This window comes from Clinocottus analis, unplaced genomic scaffold (genome assembly GCF_023055335.1).
Source record: "Clinocottus analis isolate CAN_PGR_092001 unplaced genomic scaffold, fCliAna1.0.p SCAF_6, whole genome shotgun sequence".
NCBI classification, from domain to species: domain Eukaryota; kingdom Metazoa; phylum Chordata; class Actinopteri; order Perciformes; family Cottidae; genus Clinocottus; species Clinocottus analis.
Window position 1 is genome coordinate 13,414,174 of NW_027176218.1, and position 21,518 is coordinate 13,435,691.

Here is a 21,518-nt window from a genome sequence, read left to right on the forward strand (position 1 = left end):
GATTAAACATACATTCAAATCACAGGAAAGAAGCTTGGTACTGTGTCACTGCCATTACAGAGAGTGTATGCCAATGACTCGATAGGAAGCCTCACAGCAGAATGTTCATGTACATCATCAGATAATGAGTAATAATTTATATCTTTTAGTTAGAAACACTAACTTTGCAACTCATACACGTGCACTTAATTCCTCACACAAAAAAACCTGTGGCAAACATCGTCTCACAGCTTGTGTGTATCTGTCACCAGTTGTTTGAATACACAACATTAAACAACACTGGTCCAAAATGCTTGCACTCAATAAATAACTGTACATCTAATGATAAACCTTGGAGTAATACACGACACTTAATCACTTTCATCAATGTGTACCTTGAAAACTCAGATATATTTAAGACCTTAAACAGGCCATAGAGTTTATTGAAGTTGTCCATCGCTTGTTGAACCAAGGTATTTGTGGGGATTTTAGGACACAAGGGGGACAAGATAGGAACGGTCAAGTCACTTCCTTCCTGTCAGCCCACATAAGTTGCTCTGTATTTCTGCAGAATGCTCCATGTGTCACTCTGGTGGGTGGAATGATCTTTCCCCCTGCACTATAAATCTGCTCTGTCGGACCCCCATATGACAGCATTGAGGCTCATACTCTTGCTGTTAGAGAATACGTTGTTGTGTTAATACGTTGTTGTACTTTTTTTTATGGATGGATTCAGATAAATATTTAAGAATTAAATGTCTGACACTCACCACCTGAACTTGTCCATCCTCCCCGATCCGGTGGAACTGGACTTGTTGATTGGCCAGTGTGTAGTGCAATGTTTGCTGGGTGGCCGTCTCAATTTGGCCTGTTTCTTCTGACATGCCTCCCTCTGGTTAGGAGGACAAACAGCTTGGTCAAATGTGCATTTATGTGAGCAGTGGAAGTAGGTCAGAATTACATCGCAAATAATTCATCAGAAATAGGGATGAAGTCTCTAAGACACAGACACACAAACCAACAAACACCCATACATCAGGCAAGGGCCCTTAGCAACATCTTGTAAAAGACCTGGCTAATTCCCCGGCCATCTGCTGCATGATGCTGTGTTTATACTTTATCAAATGCCTAAATACACAACAAGGGCTCTCCAGATAGCCATCCAAACACATCCATGGTCTCAGCCAAACACAAACGCCAGGCCTCAGTCTAAACACCCACTCTCGCATCAGCAGTTTGAAACCCCTGCGTGGACCTGTCGCATCACCCAATGCAGCTCTAAAAGAAAAAAAAGACCTCCAGACACCTTTAAGCAATCAAAGACAGCAAAGTGCTCATCGACATTGGAGCTTGTACAAACCGCAAGAAACTAAACAAAACTGCACCTTTTCTGTGAGATGTCAAAATGTGCAGCAACAAAAAGAATATTTGGGAGAAGTGCGGACTGAAAGGATTTTAGGTCATTTCTGGGAAACAGACTTTGCATCAATTAACAGCTATGAGGAATGGCAGTCGGACTATTTTCTTGATCATGGAAAAAGGAAATGTAGATATAAACATTACAAACATACAGCACATAGTGCATACACATACAACATTCTGTTTTGTGTTGTGCTGCTTTGAAAAGTAAGGCTCTCTTTGGTTATTACTGCTATGTACTGTATTATGTAAATAATCCTCAGGACTTTTGTTTGCCAGATGAGGAAGAGAGAGCCAAGTGGCTTGTGAAACTACAGTTTTTGTCTGATCTCCGTTTGCTGGTTCACTGATAAATAATAGTTTTCAAAGCAGAAGAATTGTGTAATCAGATTAAGGAAGGAATAACTGTTTGGTGTGTGTTTTTGCATGTTTGTCCATCGGACCTAGTATTTGTTTTGTATGCTATGGTGTGTGTGGCCTGAAAAGGAATGGCCTCACAATCCTGAGCACTCACAGGATATTTGGGTTTTTCCCCGCAGTCTTACTTTTCCCTGATCTGAGGTGAGAGGTGATGGCTCACAGGGAGGGAAGGACAGCAGGCATTGTGTGCAGATTACAACCATGTGCAGCAAGACACACTGCATCTGCAATTGAGTTAATGTCTTAAAATACCTTTATTATAGCTAGTGGAATAAGTCCTGTATGAGTTTGTGTCACTTTTTGTTGACTATTTGCAAAGTTTTAAAACAGGCACTGAGACAACAAAGGACCTGTTTGAATCCTTTGTCTTTTGGTGTGAAACAGCTAACGAGTGAAAAAAGGGTGTATGTAAATGTTGTAGATGTACCTCGGTAGTTCACTGGTCAGGCCAAAATTGATAGTACCAAATCCATTCAGACCACTGTCATACTAATGGAAAGCCTTTCGGTGGACAAACCAGGAACATTTGAAATAAATCCATTGGTGCCTATTCATAGTAAATAATATTACAAAGCCATACCTATCAAGGTGATCAAATTAAAGAGGCTGACTAACTAAGCTTAGAACCTTCTTCATGTATTTATTTCAAATTAGTTGAGCACCAGTTCAAATCCACAGATTAAAATAATTAAAAAAAATCTTCCATAACTACGAACCAACTAATATAACATGTTATTCCATGAAAACCAGTCCATAATAACAACCAGTGATGGTGTCCTTGGTCCATAACCAATAGAAACAGCAGCAGATGTCTCCTTTTGGTCGGTACTTGACTCTCACAACTATGCAACTTGTTTGATTAGAAAACAGACCGAAATGCGTAGCAACGTTATCAGAAGATAAAGACTTAAAAAGAGTGGAGCCAGGTAGGTGTTATTTTTCTCAGACGATGCAGTTACATGTCAATGTGCTCACTCCCAACGCATTTCACAAGAAAGGTGGCAGAAGGTTCTAAATGCTTTTTCTTTCTGAAATAACTAAGAAGATCCTGACTCTGACTTCAAAAGGATTTTAAAATCTTGTCCAAATAAGATTTGTTAAAAAAAGTAACACTTAAACCTGTTTTTAAGTGGTAAACTAAATTGTTTGTACTATGATGACACATCAATGCAGGTTTAAATATTGCTATTTCTAATCGATCAACTCAACTGATCTCCCATTTACAGGCAGCCCTGATCTTGCAATGAAAATTTGTAGATATAGTTGATAGTTTGGGATTATTCTATGTGATGAAAATAAAAGAATGTTAACAACCTCTAATCAGACCCCCCTCTTAGTGGCCAGCGGCAGCGCTGGGTCTAAAGGTCCCTCCTCTGAGCGGCAAGTGGGGACATAGTCTCTGTGAATTAGGCTCCCAGCAGCAGGGAGTGTAGCAGTGGGTCTGCGAGCTAATTCTTGTCTCGTTTGGGGTCCGAGAAACAGTAAATTCATTAGAATCATTGCCCCATGTCATATCACTATTTTCCATGTTACTGTAGCTGTCATATTTGTGAACGCTGCGTCGGGGCTTTTGTCATACAAAGTGACCGTGGTTTCAACTCTCAGCCCCTTGCCCATGTTTTAGCTTTTTTTATTATTGAGCAGTGGGAGGCTCAGACCTACACTATAATATGTTGTGTGTTGTGATTTGCCATACTTGCTTGCCAATGCTGATTTGTTCTTCTGATTTAAATAAAGAGTGATAGAGAGTGAATAACACTGTGTCTCTCGTTCTAATTGGCTGTCACATAACATATAGTCAATATTTATACAACTTCTGAACCGAACAGCATATTTAGTTGTTTAAAGAAAATCAATTGTCCTTCGTATGGATGTTAATGAGGCCACATGAATAAATAATAGGGTATAGGTGTGGTGTGAATATGAAGTCGCTATTATGTCTTTTTCTTGAGTTATTGTGTCTTCATATAAACACTAACACAACGAGACAACATCCTGAAAGACAAGAACCGTGGTCGCGATGCCCAGAAAGTTATACAAATACAGCTTTACAGCCCCTGGATGATCATCTGTACTTTACCTCCGGATGTACCGCGAGGTGTGCGTTTGGAGAAGCTCTTGACAGCCAGACTCTGGCCACGCTGCTTGCGTCTCCAGGCAGTTCGACACTTTGAGTCAATGCTTTGCTTGATGCGGTACCAGTCTGACTCAGTGATGCCAAATTTGTGGAACAAGTGGCCTGTTTGGACACAGAGAGGTAAAAGGTAATCACGTGTTGTGTGAATAATACAATATTCTTAGTCTGGTTCTGCATGCGTGGATCATATCTCAAAATGAGTCTGTGCTGAGGTTATGTTCTTTTTTGTGTCGTTATGATTTTTCTCTAAAATGTTCACAAAATTGTCTCCTTTGAGCTTTAGTGAAATCAAACTCAAAACAGTTGTGTGATTTCTGGACAAGTACATCACATCTGTGAAATAATAAACAACACTTTATTAATTCAAAGCACCTCCTAATCTTTAAAGTCTCCATTTGTTTCAGATGGATGACGGAGAACTGTTTATGCATCAATTATTGATGCAGCTGCGCTGCTAATTAGGCACATCAACCACAGCACACCTGCATGCAAGGCATTATCGATCAATTAAATCATATTTCTAATCTCAGCATGAAGAGGTGTATATCAGAGGCTTGAAGGAAAACTTTATTCTCTCTCAGCAGTGTCAGCATTAAGTTGTACAGCCTACATGCCTGCATTTAGTCTTTACAAAACTTGATTGCCATCTCTCACGGTAAAAGAAAGCAACAGACAGCTGCAATATAATAGATATAGGCACATGTGGTAAGCTGTCTGATTGGCTAGAGGGCAGGGTGTTTTGAGAGAGGGCCACTTAATCTGCAATCAATGTGAACGTGTATGAAAACTGATGAAAATACCTGTCAGGATTCTGTTTACTACTGCTCCACTTACCCTTTGAAAAGCCTAATGACCGTCCCTCACCCCTCCCTCCTTAGTAAGACTGGATGCAGCTGTATTTAGTGGCTGTGTATCTCTGTGTTATGACGTGTTCAAAGGGGGTGAGCCGCTTGACAGCTCATTTCTATATAAATTAAAAACGAGGCTACAGCCCGAGGAGAGAAAATGAGAAGCTGAGGGATATCTGTGGATCAGGAGATGACAGTCTATGGAAGCTCTTTCACACTTGATGGGTCCTGCACAGGCAGGCAGGGCACTTGTGCCTTCATTCCTTTTCATTTTTTAACGCAGGCCGAATGAGTCACCCAAAAGTCACTTGGCCCTGCTCCAGCCTCTGCATGCCTCATATATGTGCCATGGGGGATATTTACTAAAGCCTCCTGCAGGGGGCAGAAGCTGCACTCTGAAGGAAAGGCGAAAGCTAACATAGCCCCTCTTTGCACAGCAATGAGAACCATATAAATATAGTATATAGCTAAATGACTGTTATAATCTGTCTACCCTCATAGCCCTGACTGCTTCTTCAGTTGACTGAATTGAGGGTGACCCAATTAGGAGCCTTCGACCAGACATGTGCCTGTCATTTGCAGTCTGGTATGTTATACAATGTTCTGCATATTAATGCTAGTGTGCAATGAGGAATGCATGTTGTTGTAACCCGCATTGGGAATAGAGACTGTAGTCTATTTCTGAGTTAAATCCAGTGCTGCTTTTTATTGGAACGCAGATGAAATGTGGGAAGGCCTCAGAGAGTTCATGTATGTATATTAAAGATCCAAACACCGGCTAAGTGAGATGTATTAGCATAAATTAAACTATGCCGAATTTCAGTACTAATCACTAGATAAATAGTGGTTACTAGACGCCACCTTAACAAGGTTACTAGTGAGTCATTTGACCAATTAAATAATAGTAAATAATAATAACTGAAGAAAATCCTTTTTGTAAACTGGATTGGAATGGAATAATGTTAACTACTCGGTCTCCCTTGACTTTGTCAAAATTCACAAAGCGAAGCGGATGGCATGAAATGTATACACTGTCAATAACTAGATGGTTTTGATGTCAACCTAAGGGGACTTACAGCGAATGCCATAAATCATGAGCGGGTCCAGCTGCTTCTTGCCGTGTTTTCCTTGCCCAGAGAGGTTCGACATGGCCTGGACTTCTCGATGGAACAGGTAATCTAACAGTGTCAGTGCCATTTTCTCCGCTGTGCGGCAGTTTGTGGTGATATGGAGCATGTCAGCAGGAGAAACTGGGCAACGAACTCGCATCTCTGGGTTGTTCTCATCTCCCAACCAGGTGCCCACTGGATAATCATCTAGAGGAAAGAGGTAATGAACAGTTATTCAAACAATGTTCCGCAACTCTGGCGCATTATGTAGATTCTACCTAGTTGTCCTTCACAGGCTCATAAATATTACACTACTACTACACATATGTTGATATAGTTCATGTAATACAATAGCACACCCATGTGGCAGTAAATGAGAAGTAGGTGAATTGTGGGCAAAATTGTTATATCGCAGATATTACAGAGCTCAATATGTGGCTTGGCCGCTTGCTCACAGAGTATGTTAGCTGTTAAATCCACCACACAAACAAACACACAAACAAAGCATGAGACACTTTTCTGGACACCACATGTGTACCATCAAGCTAATAATGACTAACAGTTGTATCATGGTAACCCACAGCTGCAAATAAAAAAATAATAGTTTAATAGTTTGCGTTTGAAGATAACCAAAAACTTCTGAAATCCACTGAAAATAACCAAACAAATAGTCACAGTAAATAGCAACACAGTTACAACAATGTGGACTTAATTTTGGTTTTGCACATGTAGAAATTAACTATTCTCTCTCTGGCTCAGCCAGACCCACTAAGCAAAGCTACTGAAAACATAAATGATTAATCAGAGCATTTATCAATAAAGGCTGAGCCAGAAAGAGGGGGCATTAACATGACACGTCGGGCAAAGTTCCCTTCAATATGGACACCATCTGAAAGAGCCACGTTGAATAAGTACAACCTGAACAAAACAATCAAAGCAATTATTGAGGGCAGCTGTGGCTCAGGAGGCTAACGCGTCCTTGGGCCTGATGGTCAGATGAGAAACTTCATGCTACCTCCATGCCATCATGAGTGAATGAGGCAAATTGTGAAGCAAACTTCTGTAAACGCAGCAAAAGTTACATTTTTCTTGCTGCTGCTCAACCTAGGATGATACAATTAAATTGTATTGTAGTGCTGGATTTTGCTTATATGAGGTCCTCAGAGAAAATCAGTGAGGTTATACTGATAAAACTGTATGGTCTCCAACATTGGCAATATAGGCGAGGCAAAGCAATTTTAATTTTAGAGCCCATTTTAGACACAAAGGCAATTCAAAGTGCTTAACACTACTGACAATCTCGCATCTCAGAAAGCAATGGCAGTGCAGCAGATCTCTCGCCTCCAAGCTCAGGCCACATTTACACGTAGCCGGGTATGTACGGAAACAAATATTTCTGCCCCTCCGTTTTCAAAAATAACGTCGTATACACATGATCGTTTTCCAAAAGGTTTCTGTTTACATGAACTCGCATAAATACGCTAACGAGCGCCGTGATCAGTAACCAAACTGTAAACAGAGGACGCTCATATATGACGTGATGCCTTTTTCGTCGTGATGCCTTTTTCGTCGCTTGAGGACCTAAAACTCTGTTTGACCGAGTGCACACGCAAACACGAAAACAGAGATCTCCGCTTTGGCCGGAGTTTTTAGAAATGATCGTTTGCCGTGATAAAATCTCCGTTTTCGTGTAAATAAAAGGCAAAACCGCATGAATATATATATGCGTTTTCTCCTCGTGTAAACAGGGCCTCGGAGCAGAGAGTTTGTGACCTTCTTTCACAGAAGCACAGCCTGTGTGTTGAAGACTAAACAGGGGTTGCTGCAGCTTTCTGGACACAAATGAATCCATCATTGTTGAAGTCAAAAAGAGCATACCTTATGGTAGCAGTTGTAATGAATTGAATGAGAATATTTTTTTAAATTAAGTCAATTTCTCTTTTCGTTTATATTTTTTTGCTGCTGTATCGAAAACATACCGAACCGTGGCACTACTGTATCGTACTGTACCGAGCCGTGAATTTTGTAAACCGCTACACCCCTATTTAGCAGGATCCAATATGTGATCATCTAAGCACACTTAAAGATCAATTAAAAGCCAAACAGTACAGAAAATGTGCTCATTTCTATCTACTGACTACAAGGAAATAAAACCAATACCATACATGAAAATGCCCTTTCTATGCTTTACAATTAGGCTCTCAATTACCCATTCACAAATACACCGATTGCCGCAATGCAAGGCTTTGGCCCATCAGGACTCGGGGGTTGTTGTTCAGTGTCTTGTTCAAGGACACTTGACAGAGGGAGCCTGGGATTGAAACGGCAACCTTGTGATTAAAGGTCAACCCGCTTTATCTCCTGGACCACAGCCACCCATGTGAGTTTTTTGTGTCTAGATGAGCATTGTTAGGTCATACCTTCTGAATTGAGTGTGATGAGTGTGACATTTTGGCCATTTTGTGCGTTGCTGGAATGGCCACCATTCGAAACAGTGTCACTGGCATCTGAGCCGCTGTCTTGTTCTTCCTGACTCTCCTCAGGGCCCGGCACCTTTACCAAGATTGTGTTCTGACGCTTCCTAGTCACCGTACTGAAAAGAAACATAACATTGTAATCAGTATGTGTAACATCAAGATGGATCATGGCAGCAGCCACCTTGAATCAGGAAATTAGATTATTTTCAATGCTCAATTGCCTGAACTGAAAACTGGGTTTGATATTATGGTATGGATAAATACAGGGTATTTACAAATCCAGTTGTCATAATCCTTAATACCATCGTAAATTCAGACGCAACACTTTCTATGATGCCTAATTGATTTGATGTATTGTAGTGCTCAGCAAGCACCACCAGAGGTCAGTCTCTACTGGTTGAACAGGAAGCTGAGTTGAAAAATAAATATGTTTTTCTAATTGAGCTGCAGTTGCTTTGATCAAGTTTTAACAAAAGAAATGTCTTTCTACCTAAAGTAAAATGTGGATATTTCTGTAAAATATAGTGGAGAATGTGTGACTTAATGATGCACAGTCAATATAGTACACTAAAAATGTATCAACTCTACAACAAACACTTTTCCCAAGAGGCCTCAGTGCTGCATAGCATGAGTCCCTCATGACAGAGAGTAGGCTACAGGAGAAATTGACTCTAGCCCTTCACACAGGATTACTTTATTGAGGTAGTTACTGACATTAAAAGGTGCATTTAGACAGAACAGCAGATAAACAGATCTGCAGAAATCATGTATGTGATCTATTTTGTAATCAAAACAGCACATTTGGAAGAAAAGTGACATGTTTGCACGCCTGTGTTTTCCAATAACAACACAAACATTGTTTATGTTGGGGAGGATTTTCACATTTCTGACCACTAGGCATGTAGTGTGAATGTGAGCCACTCACTTGCTTAGCAGATTCTCCAGAGGGGTGTCTTCTTGGTGAGTTCCCTTTGGGTGTTCACTGCTCACTATCACATTTGTTTGTGGAACAACACTAAACAAGAAGTTTGAAACACATTGGTTAAATGGCGCATGCTTTGCCGTTTGTTTTTAGGTAATGTGTTTCTGCTCGCTCCTGTAATAACAATAACAAATGTCCTGTTAGTACGATGACTAAAAGAACAATTTTCTGCATTCTAATTATTATACTCAGAATTTTAATTAAACTGCATTTGACTATAGCAATACGTATCTTACCATCGCACTTTATTCCAAGTTTGAGTGGCCCCCTGAGGAGACCCTGCGACCATAGGGACCTGGATAGGACTTTTTGCACATGGTACCATGCTGTCTAGTTTGCGTCCAAGTGCTTTGCATGTAGCATCGAGAGAATATAACTTGGATTCAATTCCCTCCAGTCGCTGACTGATTGATGCGGTAAATGAGACCAACAGATTCTGGAAACAACAAGATTTTGAAAGTGTAATTTCTTTATATTTAAAATATATAAAAACATATGAGCTGATGACAGAGTCTATTATAATGAGCTGTTACCTTAATCAAAGATATGTCTTGGTTGTTGTTGTTGTTATTATTCTCCTGGCTGCTGCTTAACTTCCTTTTTTTCTTCTGAAGCCTTTCATCCTCTTCTTCATGATTGTCCAGGATGTCTGGCATGAATTATAAATAAAGACACCGTTTCTTGTTAGATTTCAATATAGAATGCCCAGATTGAAGCTGCTCCAATGTAAGACATATTATTGAGTATCTGATGATACCAAATCTCCACTACATATCATGTTTATTAAGCAAATTAAATACATTGTACAAACCATACTTATTGTAAAGTAAACTGACATTAAAACTCCAGGTGGTGAAAATTATTCAAATTGTTACTGATGAAATGTCCATGTTTGATTGTACTGCACTTGCCTCATACAGACCTGACAGTATCTCAGCAAAAGACAGAGAATGAAAAAATGCACTACATATTGATAATATAAATAAAAAATAAGTTTTTACATTGTGTCACAATAATCTTACCTGTCCGGTCATCTGGGTTAAAGTCCTCCACTGTTATTTGCACAATGTCATCCAACTCTTGTTCAGACATTGTTCACGTCTGAAATAAGATAAGAGAAAAACTTGGAGAATTAAACAAGAAAGCGAAACATTTATTAACTGAAAATCTATGGTAAAGCAGAATATATTTAATTTGTGTTGCTGCCTCTGCATTAATGGAAATATGCACTTAAGATAGATAGTTGTACTTTATTAATCCCCAAAAGGGAAATGTTTTTTTCATAGTAGCTTTAATTTCTAGCTCGTATATATTGTTCATACATGACTCTTTAAAAGCATATTTGTCAATTATTTCCTCATACCGATAATTTGCTTTAATATATATATTTACGCCATCTCTATACATCTTATACTGTGCAATTTTTTTTTTTTAAAAAGGAACACTTTTGTTCTATTGGGTTTAGGTCAGGTGATCGTGATGGCCATTCAAGTGCATCAATTCCTTCCTTCTCCAGGTACTGCCTGCATACTCTCTACTCTCAGAAAGTCCTCCAGCAGGCCAATGTTGTAAATGTCCCTGCCCCGACAATCAGAAACAGACTTCATGAAGGTGGCCTCAGGGTGTAACGTCCTGTAGTGGGCCGTGTGCTCACTGGCCAGATCTGTGAAGCTCGATTGGCATTTTTTATAGAACACTAGAATGACATGTTCGCCACTGGCGCCCTGTGCTTTTCACAGATGAGAGCAGGTTCACCCTGAAAACCTGTGATAGACGTGAAAGGGTCTGGAGAAGCCAAGAAGAATGCTCTGCTGCCTGCAACATTGTTCTGCATGACTAGTTTGGTGGTTGGTCAGTAATAGTCTGAGGAGGCATATCCATGGAGGGACGCACGGACCTCTCGGCTAGAGAATGGCAGACTGACTGTCAATAAGTACCAGGATGAAATCCTTGAATCCATCCCAAAGTCCTGGGTTCCTACTGATGTCCAACAATGCCCGGCATCATGTGGCAAGAGTATGCAGGCAGTACCTAGAAGATGAAGGAATTGATGTACTTGAATGGCCCTCAGGATCACCTGACCTAAATCTGATAGAATACCTTTGGTCCATCAGATGCCGCCAGGTTGCTCCTTCGACTTTACAAAAGCTCACTGAAGCCCTTAGACCGATCTGGGAGGACAACCCAAAAGACACCATCCATTGTCTCATTAGGAGCATACCGCGATGTTGTCAAGCATGCATACAAACACGTCGGGGCCACACAAGATATTGAGAAGCATTTTGAGTTGCAGAAATGGAATTTAAGCTAAATGGATTAGCTTGCCATATCGTTTTTTTCACTCAGATTTTCGGGGCGTCTATAAAATTAGGCCCTTTTGTAGGGTGCAACTTTTATTTCCATCAAAAGATGTGGCATCCTTTTGTTCCCAAGACATTAAACTGTCCATATCGGTATAGATATCCAACCAATTTTTTTTCACATTGAAATTTGATGTGTTTTCTAAGTGTTCCTTTGTTTTTGAGCAATGTATATGAAATCAAATATCGTTATGCAATTCTAAGTAATTTCTACCAGCTTGAGTCTAATATTTTTTTTTATTTATTTGAGAGAAAAAGACTAATGCATGCTTCAACATCCACCAAATGGAACAATAATAACTATGACTAAAAACTTGACCTAAAAGTTTATGAAGCACATATATGAATACATTTTACCTTCATCAATCACTTAAACTCTTGACTCAATGAGGAATTGCTTTATTGTAAAAGTGTACAGCATGCATGTGGCTTGTCTGCCACAGCATGGGAGAAAACCAGAGACAGACAGGAGTGACAGTTATGGTGTGTGTCAGAGGGAAAGGGAGGGTGACATTAGCCAGGTATCCTCAGACATTACATGCCCGTCTTCTCCTGGGTTAATTCATCTTTACATGCCAAGGCGTATTTCATTCATACATGAATACATGGAGAATGTCGCGGTGATATTGAAGATCATGTAACAAACCTAATCGTGCATGACAACAACTGACTTGATAATACCAGTCAACATTAGCCTCGTGAGAGCTAGTCTTTCAGAGTTAGGAAGACGTTAAGTTACAGCTGTTTAGCAAATCCCTGCTTCTCAAAATAGCCCACTGACGTCTCGCCATTGAAATATAACGCACACCAGCAAAGTATTGCTGACCCCACAGAGTTTACTATCTACGTTTACATTGCTAGCGCCACTTTTAACATTAGCTAGCTAACGTAACAGCTAACTGGGCGGGGATTTATTAACGGTTTAATTAAGTTAGCAATGGCTAAAACAAACCGATATAATTAATCAAGTGTCAAACGTTACGTGTTAGCTGGCTATGCATTTGTCATAATATAATTCTATTGAGTGTAAGCTAGTCTACGTTTGTACTGCATTGAACCGCTAGTTAGCATATACACATAGCGCACGAGCTAATGCTAGCCAAGTTAGCACAACTCCAAACTCGGATTTGCGTGCTAACGTTAAAACCGAAGCGGAGGAACTGATATAGTGTCTAAGCTAGCGGGGTGGCTAGCATGCTACTGGGGCCTAAAGGCCGCCGAAATGTAAAGCAACAATCCTAAACTGTTATTAAAAATAACAATTAAATATGATTTTGAATCCGCTTCTTTCCCCCGCTGCTGGGCGCACGACACATGTACCGTGTAAGATTGGGTTATATTACCGTGTGAATGATGAATTCTCGTGTTGTTTGTAGAGATTCCGATAACGGCGTCGTTCCTCGCGAGAGATGAGCCCTTGCCTTCGTTTGTTGTTCCGCACATGGACGGCGCCTCACTCATTCAGGGCGAACCCAGAGAGCAGCCGGTCGCTGTAAACAATCACAGTAGAAACCACACGCCAACTCATCTGAGGATTTAACATCAACAACTATTTTACTTATCTGTTTATTCAGTTCAGTGACATTGGGATGGTTTGTGCAGTTGAGATCGTTAATAGTTTTTAAAACGGTATTGACTGAAACCATCGTGCACACTTTCTGAAAAGAGGTACTTTTATTATGTTGTGTGACTTTCGTCACACAAAATATAAAGATTATAAAGATAAAGAGTATCAAGATTATACTGGGGCTCTTGAAGGAATAGTTAATAATCTAGTCAAAAAAATCTCACTTTCAGGAAAAACCTGTAACTGACAGTTCATGTTTAGGACCGATATCAAGTTTTTTTCTCCTTCTTTTAAAGATGAGGCAAAGAAAAAATAATTACAAAGACAGCCAGGATCCAGATCTAGAATCTGTTGATCAGTAGTCAGACGCGTTATCCATTTTGCCACTCGTCTCTGAAAACAGTGTCGTTCCACACACACAACACAGTTTCACAGTGACACAACAACAGCCACTGTGTGTCCTTTGTGTGCATAAATGGTGAATGATATTGTTGGACAATAGCAAGTCACAGACAATACAGATAAATATACATTTTTTTATTTTACATTAGAATCCAGATATTAAATATTAAATTCAGCAATTAATCAGTACATTTTTTCAACTTTGCCCAGCATTTATAATACAATAGAAGTAAGCACATTTCTTACAACATAAATCCATTTAAGTTAGGGTTAAGAAATACACATTACTCTATCAAAGATCAAACATCAAATATAAAAAAATAAAAACTGTTGGAAGAAAATATTATTCAAGCTTAATCATTTACTGTTTCACTGTTACATTCAGACTTCTCATCTTACAGTCTCTGTTTAATCTTACACACAAACTCAGCATGTCTCCTGATAGCAGGGAGACAGGGGAATCTGTATGTTTCTGTCTGAAAGAACGTGCAGTTCCTTTGTTATCATATGACCATTTCTTACAAACCGCTTTATGGGACGAGGGGAAAGGTTCACGATTAGGCTGAAGACGTCATGAGGGTTTCTGTTTGAGGGTCATGATGTGTATCTAAGAGATGGTTCTTTGAGATATCTTTGAGCAGTCTTGGATATGCAATTTGTACTTCTGACTCTGCTCCTTCCCTGCAACGAATAAATGTTCCTGTTTTAATGATTTTTCTCCGAGGGGGTCGAGGGAATTTTTCTAACAAAAACAAAGATCAAACACACGTTATTACATTAACTTTGTTCAAGGCTTTTTTGTCACAGTTGAGAAGGACATAACTTTAGTCCCTGCAGATGATTGTGGGCTACTGGGGGCACACCTGTATGTGAACAGGTGTGCCCCATACCAAAGGTATGTGCACAGGTGTGTATGGGATATACACACCCCATACCATATGTATGCCACATATGGTACTGGGCACACCTGTGGGAAGCTTGCTTTCTCACAGTAGGATGCCATTCATTTGCCAGTCACAAAATCAATATGCATTGTGGGAGTCATAGTCTATTGTCACTGTAAAGCAGCATAGATCTTAATTTGAAGACTATTATATGTCTTTCAAGCTGTGAAAGACAACCAATGTGGCTTCACGTGACGCTTCAGAGGAAAGGATGTTTCATGTCTGTTGAAAAATATTTCCTCATGTCTTCTCTCCTTGCATGGTTTTCTTGCGTCTGTCCATGCATCACTGGTGGGAGGGACTAAGACGCAAAGAAAAGATTCAAGTGAGGGAAACGGGGATGCGTCTTATAGAATTGGGATGCACCCCTGGTCAATCTGTCAGGGCCGTGGCTCCAACCTAGTCTCCTCTCAGCTTTCTTCTGATTACAACTCACCTCACCTGTCCAATCACCCCAGGTGCCTTCCATCAACTTGTCACTAAACAGAGTCTACCTCGGACTCTGCACAACTACAGCCCTCAAATACAGGAGACAATGCCCAGCTGACCAGTAACACAAAGTAGTTCGGGGGCGGAAAGTCTTCTTACTCTTGATGTGACCCTTAGCTGCCGTATAAAGCCGCCACTTGTCATCTTGCACGCTGAATTAAGTGCGGCACCTGGTCACAGATAAAAGGGGAGAACTTCGTCATTTTCTCATTCAGCCAAAACCAGCAGTGTCACAATCTGGACACCGAAACGACTACCATGAACCTCCGTGCAAAACAAACTTTGGTCTTTCTGACGTCAATGTTATTCCTCCATGTCGCTGCAGACCTACATGGTAAGAAGGAGAATATGGATTTATTTGCACAGTAACGACACGACGACCAGTATGCACTTTTATATGCAGGTCTGACTGCACTTTGAATCTGAATAACAAAGCCTGCTCAAGTTGTATAATATCCTATCTTCCTTGAATGTATTTCTCTTCGAACTGAATCTGAATCAGTTGTTGTTTCATGCATCCTGCTGGCGTTTTGTTGAGCCTCGGTCGACGTGATCTTTCATTATGTTCGCGACGATAACTGTCAAAAGGTGACGGGCTTAGATCAGATGTTTACACATTAAATGTTTCTGTCCACTTGTCAGTTACAACTAAAGCTAAAAACTAACCAACAACCGGACACTCAGTACATGAAGGATGTATATATGTTAGTTGGACATATTTTCCTGAAACTGATCATCTGCTTTACGTTACGATCTTGAGTCTTTTCTAATATCCTGACAGCTCCAGAAGTGCACACACAGCTTGGGACCCTTCGAGGTCAGTATGTGAATGTAAAGGGGAAGGAGACCGGGGTCCATGCCTACCTGGGTGTCCCATTTGCCAAGCCACCCATAGGCCCTGCTCTGAGGCTGGCTGCACCCCAGCCTGTAGAGGGATGGGAGGGAGTGAGAGATGCCACCCAGCAGCCACCCATGTAAGGCCTTCATGTGCTTCGGTTGTTGCTTAACACACTTGGAGAAATCCCCTTTAGTTCACACTGTAAAAACATGTCATTTTTCAGGTGTGTTCAAATTAAGAAGAAATCCCTAGATCTGATGGATACATTCAGCATGTTTGCTGATCTCCCAGAGATTTCAGAGGACTGCCTTTACCTCAACATTTACACTCCTGCAAAGAAAGCTGTCAGTGCCAAGCTCCCAGTAAGTTGCTGCCGGTTTAGAATGATGCCCTTGGATAACTTTTGATGGTGTTTATAGTGAAGTTGGCATGATTGCTTTTAGAAGAATCCATAACTGCAATATGAGTAACAATGCCCATATTTAGAACCAGACTGCAAAGATACTGATGCTCTGTTCTGTGGAAAAGATTAAGCTATTTTATTGCCTCACCAGGTCATGGTCTGGATCCATGGTGGAGGGTTTGACATGGGAGCAGCTTCAAGGTATGATGGCTCTGCCCTGGCTGTCTACCAGGATGTGGTTGTTGTTCTGATCCAGTACCGCGTGGGACTTCTGGGCTTTCTCAGGTAAAGAGCCTTTAAATCACTCGGCACAGGCAGACTGGACATGCTGAACATCCTATTCTGCTTTGGATATAATCTATGAACACATGTGAACAATAATTCTAAAGTGGATGACTTTCACCAGCGCGTTTAGACTATGATTGCATTCTCTATCCAGCACTGGAGATAAGCACGTGTCAGGGAACTTTGGCATGTTGGACCAGGTGCAAGCTCTGAGGTGGATCCAGCAGCACATTCATAACTTTGAAGGAAACCCAGATTTAGTCACTATCTTTGGGGAGTCTGCTGGTGGAGTGAGTGTATCCCTTCTGGTAAGGATCAATCTGCAGATGAAGCACTTTAATTTTTGCAAGTTTATCAAAGTTATGTCACAGTCTCTTCTGTCCACAGAAGCTTTATTTATTTTTCTGTTGCTTCAATAAACAGCTTCTCTCGCCATTGTCGAATGGCCTGTTCCACCATGCCATTGCTGAGAGTGGCAATGCTGCAATGGATGTATTCCTCACAAATAATCCACTCCCAGTGACACATGTCAGTGTTTTTTTTTATTTTGGTGAGTAACCATTATTCAGTGCAAATTCTAAATTTTGGTGTTTAATCCCATGTTTTGCCCCTTTCAGATGGTTGCAAATATGTCTGGCTGTAGCCTCAAAAGCACAAAGAAGATTGCTGATTGCATGAGAAACATTGATCTTGATGCAATTCTGGCTATTGGGAAGGTGAGATATCATATGCAAGTCTGATATAGATTGACTTGATGGAATCTGCTCATTTATGTTTATTTTAATTTCACATATTTATCTTAACTTCTTCTTTTGCACATTTTCTTCTCAAGCTTGACAAATTCATGTTTACTCCAAATGTTGACGGCATCTTCTTGACTAAGCGTGTGAATGAGCTGTTCCGTGCACATGAACTTCTCACCGTACCGTTCATGACCGGTGTCAATAATGATGAAGGGGGCTGGTTACTTCCTACCGTAAGTCTGAGAGCTACTGACATCTGAGACTGATGAGCTCATTGATTTTCAAGATGAGCCCATGGAAACATGATTCTGCTTTGGCGCATGTCTGAAATGTTGTTTGTCTCCCCCCGCCCCTTTTTTAAAATGTATTTATTTTAAGATCTTTGCTCTTCCAAACTGGACAGAGGGAATAGATCGGGAGCTCGTCATGAACATGTTGTACATGTTCTACCCTGATGTAAGGCAAACGGTGCTTGACATTACAATATTGCTCTGCTTCATTGTGCTCAAACTCAGACAGACGTGTTCCTTTTTCTCCAGCCCAAAGATGACCTCTTCAGGGATTTGTTTGCATATGAATATATTGGAAGCGGTGAAGATCGTGTGAAAAATAGAGACGGGTTCACTAAGATTATTGGAGATATGATGTTCACCATTCCAGCGTTAAGGACGGCTAATGCTCACAGAGGTATTTTATTTACTCAAGAAAGTAACCTTTTGTCACACACATTCACTAATGACATGGATTGTATTTCTCTATCTCTCGTTCCTCCACTACTAGCTGCAGGTGCTCCTGTGTACCTGTATGAGTACCAGTATTCTCCCGACTACCTGCAAACAAGAAGGGCAAGCTTTGTTGGCAGCGACCACGGAGATGAAATCTTTACTGTATTCGGATTCTGCTTCACAACTACTCATGTCAAATTAAGCGGTAAGTCAATACAAAAATAGCTTCATAAATAGGCCACCGAAGATCTGGTCCTCGTCCGTGGTTCAACTAAGTCGTTGAAATGTCCCATTATCCAGCTTCAACAACCCTGGTGATTTGGAGTCGGGCTAGCTCTGTTTCTCAAAGGCTGCTCAAGCGTTTTCGTTAATTCAAACCTGTCATCAGGAGGCTTGTGCATGCCCGTCCACTTCAAAAGAGGAACGCGTTGATCACCTAAATCATGACTTTCCTCGCGGTACAATGGCAGATAAACTCAAAGGAAGAGCCTCTTGAGGAATTCAAGGCTATCCACTTATGTATCATGTACTATATATGCAACTCTGTCTCCAGAAAGCGATAAAACAAGCAGCTTGAATATGTGTGAATGGGAGGATCTGTATGGAGGTTGTATTCATTTAATTGAAGCGATGAAAATAAATTGTTTTCCATCTTAATGATTTCCTACAATATGTGTGATGTACAAATAACATTGTCATATCATTATGAGTGCTTACAACCCCCATGTAGTCAAGAGGACATTGGAGCAAGTAAAAACATTAGTCAAAATGGTGAGTCAATACAATATATGACAAGGTAGTATATTGAATCGCTTGTCTGTCATATCCTTTATATTTTACAAACAAAAAGAGGGTTAATAGGTCGAGATGGAGTGGGGACCAAAGACTCCAGATTTTACTCCTGAGCTGGCTCCAGCACAATTATCCTGGACCATAATGGAGGGCATAGCAGGGGGGCAGCTCCTCTGAAGAGGTGGGCAGGAGCGAGGCGGCAACACTGTACAAAAATGTACCACTCACTAACAAGCGCAAGGCTGTGATCCAGTCTGTGAAGGACGACGTTCGGCTGCACCGTGTGGTGTTCGCAATGTGCGGCTCGAGAAGGTCTCAAATGGTCTTTGTTTGCAGACTCCATAGCGCTCATACAGGAAGTCGTCATGTGAGAACGGATCTTGGTGATCTCGAAGAACTCTCTCTGTAATAAAACTCCAATCTAACTAATATCGCTCCTTTATCAATGCGCTCTCCCGAGGAAGGGAGTGACCATCTTATCCAGTGACTTGAGGTTAGCCTGTGCTGGAGCAGGCTCAAGTTTTTGGATGCGTTTCTATGGTGATTTTTGCAAACTTGCTTTGTGCAACCAAAACGTCAGACTATGACCTTATCCTGACAATTATCTGGCTAACTAGGGTTCTGGGTTTCCTGAGCGCAAAGTGTTTTACCAGGTTATCCTTTTCATTTAGAGGCATGCCGTGAAGAGGAGGAACAGCTGAGCAGAACCATGATGAGCTACTGGGGAAACTTTGCTCGTACAGGGTAGGAATTCACCCTCATGTCTGTTTTTGACTCTTGTTTTCTTTTGTATTTTTTGCTGCATGTAATGTTTATGTGAAGCTCTTTGCGTTCCCGTTTGCTAGGCAAATAAACTTGCCCTGCCTCATTACAATATCAAATTCAGAGATGAGACTTGTTTTAACTTGTGTGCATGTAGGTCTCCTAATGGTGATGGCCTTGTCCACTGGCTACCGTATGGCGCAGAAGGAGACTACTTATTAATTGACATAAAGGAGCAGGTAAATGATCAGCACCTGAAGAAGGACAAGTTTGTCTTCCTGACTCGGACACTCCCGCAGATACTCCGACAATATGAAGAGGAGCGCGACGAGTTGTAGCAGCCACTTCTAAACTATTGCTTTTTCAAATTGCATCTGCGCTTAAAAAAGAAGCTGCGTGTGACGTGGCAGTAGGAGTCAAACTGATTTGGTAAATACTGTTTATATTGAACATCAGTTTATTTTGTAGATGGCCACAGAACTTTAAACGCTCAAGAGGAAATGTGTAACACCTCAAGTTATGAGATACCCTTGGTGTTTGGCCACATATAAAAAATGTTTTGTGAAATTAATTACCTGTGTTTGTGTTTAATTATTGACAAACAACTATATGGTGGGGATGTGCTGCTGGCAGGTAGAAACTGACTGGGTGGCTGACGCAGTGACTCCGCATGTTCACTGGATCCTGGCAGCTGTGAATCGTCTGTAAAATAAATTACTGCTAGTCAGGATAACTTCACTGAAAGAAAGTTAACAGCGATAGTGACAAGTTCATTGCGCACAGTTCAGACTTCCAGATGTGTAAGACGACTTCCAGCACAGACAATGCTCAAGGCATGAGCTAGCGTAAATGAGATGTATGAGGAATAATAAACATCTCTCTATATCCTTTACTAGATGCAGGTGTACCTGTATAGTAAGTACTAGTATCCTCCCGAATACCTGCAGAAAAAAGGCTAAGCTTTGTTGGCAACGACCATGGAGATGAAATCTTTACTGTATTGGGATTCTGCTTCACAACTACTGTCAAATTAAGCAGTAAGTCAATACGAGAGTCTTTATCAATAGGTCACCAGAGATTTTGAGTTTCCTGAGTGCAAGGTGTTTTATCACATTCATTTAAAGGCATGCCGTGAAGAAGAGGAACAGCTGAGCAGAACCATGATGAGCTACTGCGGAAACTTTGCTTGTACAGGTTAGGAATTCACCCTCATGACTGTTGTAAAATGTTGCTTTTAATGGTTATGTGAAGCACTTTGAATTGCCTTGTTGAAATGTGCTATACAAATAAACATGACTTGCCTAATTACAAGTTCATATTCAAATAGCCATAAGACTTTAACTTGTGCACATGTATGTCTTGTGATGGTGATGGCCTGGTCCGCTGGCCCAAGTATGACGCAGAAGGAGACTACTTATCAATTGATGTAAAGGTCAGCACCTGAAGGACATGTTTGTCTTCTTGACTTGGAGACTGTAAACACAAAATCAACCACAAACATTTAAAATATTGTTGATATATTTGTTAAACTAATGTGATGAATTTTCTAATTGTTGAGTGAGTCAAAGCCTATTTGGTAAATACTGTGTATTGAACATCAGTGTAAATCCAAGGTAGATGGCCACGAGGACAAGGTCTTTAAAAGCTTAAGAGGAAATATGCCATGTTTAATATCTGAATTCCAATGTAAAATAAATATTTTGTGACATGACTTACCTGTTTGATTCGTTATTGCCAAAAATGTATTTTTGGCAATATTGAGTTGTTTTTTTTTTTCAAATGAGTGCTTAAGCTGAAAAGCTCCCTGATGTCTAAAAGGTCAAACTTAATGAATTTC

General features: G+C 40.6%; 2 protein-coding genes across 3 annotated transcripts in view; one reads left to right on the plus strand and one right to left on the minus strand.

Moving 5' to 3' along the window:
- Positions 1-13,197, minus strand: part of banp (BTG3 associated nuclear protein) — a 33,899-nt gene extending 20,702 nt beyond the window's left edge. Inside the window, exons 1-9 of one of the 2 annotated variants that reach the window (XM_068602875.1) lie at positions 11,472-11,543; positions 10,394-10,472; positions 9,905-10,020; positions 9,608-9,807; positions 9,315-9,404; positions 8,333-8,505; positions 5,880-6,119; positions 3,899-4,057; positions 750-871 (exon numbers count right to left, since the gene is read on the minus strand). In XM_068602875.1, the coding sequence (XP_068458976.1) occupies positions 750-871; positions 3,899-4,057; positions 5,880-6,119; positions 8,333-8,505; positions 9,315-9,404; positions 9,608-9,807; positions 9,905-10,020; positions 10,394-10,463 (1,170 nt within the window). In that variant the 5' untranslated portion in view covers positions 10,464-10,472; positions 11,472-11,543. Of the gene's footprint in view, positions 1-749; positions 872-3,898; positions 4,058-5,879; positions 6,120-8,332; positions 8,506-9,314; positions 9,405-9,607; positions 9,808-9,904; positions 10,021-10,393; positions 10,473-11,471; positions 11,544-13,074 lie in introns of those variants that run through there. The other variant, XM_068602874.1, reaches the window with a different exon arrangement.
- Positions 13,198-15,391: 2,194 nt separating this feature from the next.
- ces2b (carboxylesterase 2b) lies at positions 15,392-20,205 on the plus strand. Its single transcript, XM_068603314.1, has 13 exons — positions 15,392-15,467; positions 15,915-16,107; positions 16,195-16,333; positions 16,526-16,659; positions 16,814-16,967; positions 17,083-17,187; positions 17,277-17,375; positions 17,492-17,635; positions 17,781-17,858; positions 17,942-18,089; positions 18,183-18,332; positions 19,591-19,663; positions 19,839-20,205. Exons 1-13 carry the CDS (start codon positions 15,392-15,394, stop codon positions 20,017-20,019), a joined length of 1,674 nt encoding a protein of 557 aa, XP_068459415.1. The 3' UTR covers positions 20,020-20,205.
- The last annotated feature ends 1,313 nt before the right edge of the window (positions 20,206-21,518 follow it).

Excerpts from the sequence above, each read along its gene's own strand:
- ces2b (XM_068603314.1), top strand. The coding sequence starts at position 15,392 with ATGAACCTCCGTGCAAAACAAACTTTGGTCTTTCTGACGTCAATGTTA. Across the intron at positions 16,660-16,813 it reads GGACTTCTGGGCTTTCTCAG|CACTGGAGATAAGCACGTGT; the intron begins GTAAAGAGCCTT and ends TTCTCTATCCAG. Across the intron at positions 18,090-18,182 it reads GACGGCTAATGCTCACAGAG|CTGCAGGTGCTCCTGTGTAC; the intron begins GTATTTTATTTA and ends CTCCACTACTAG.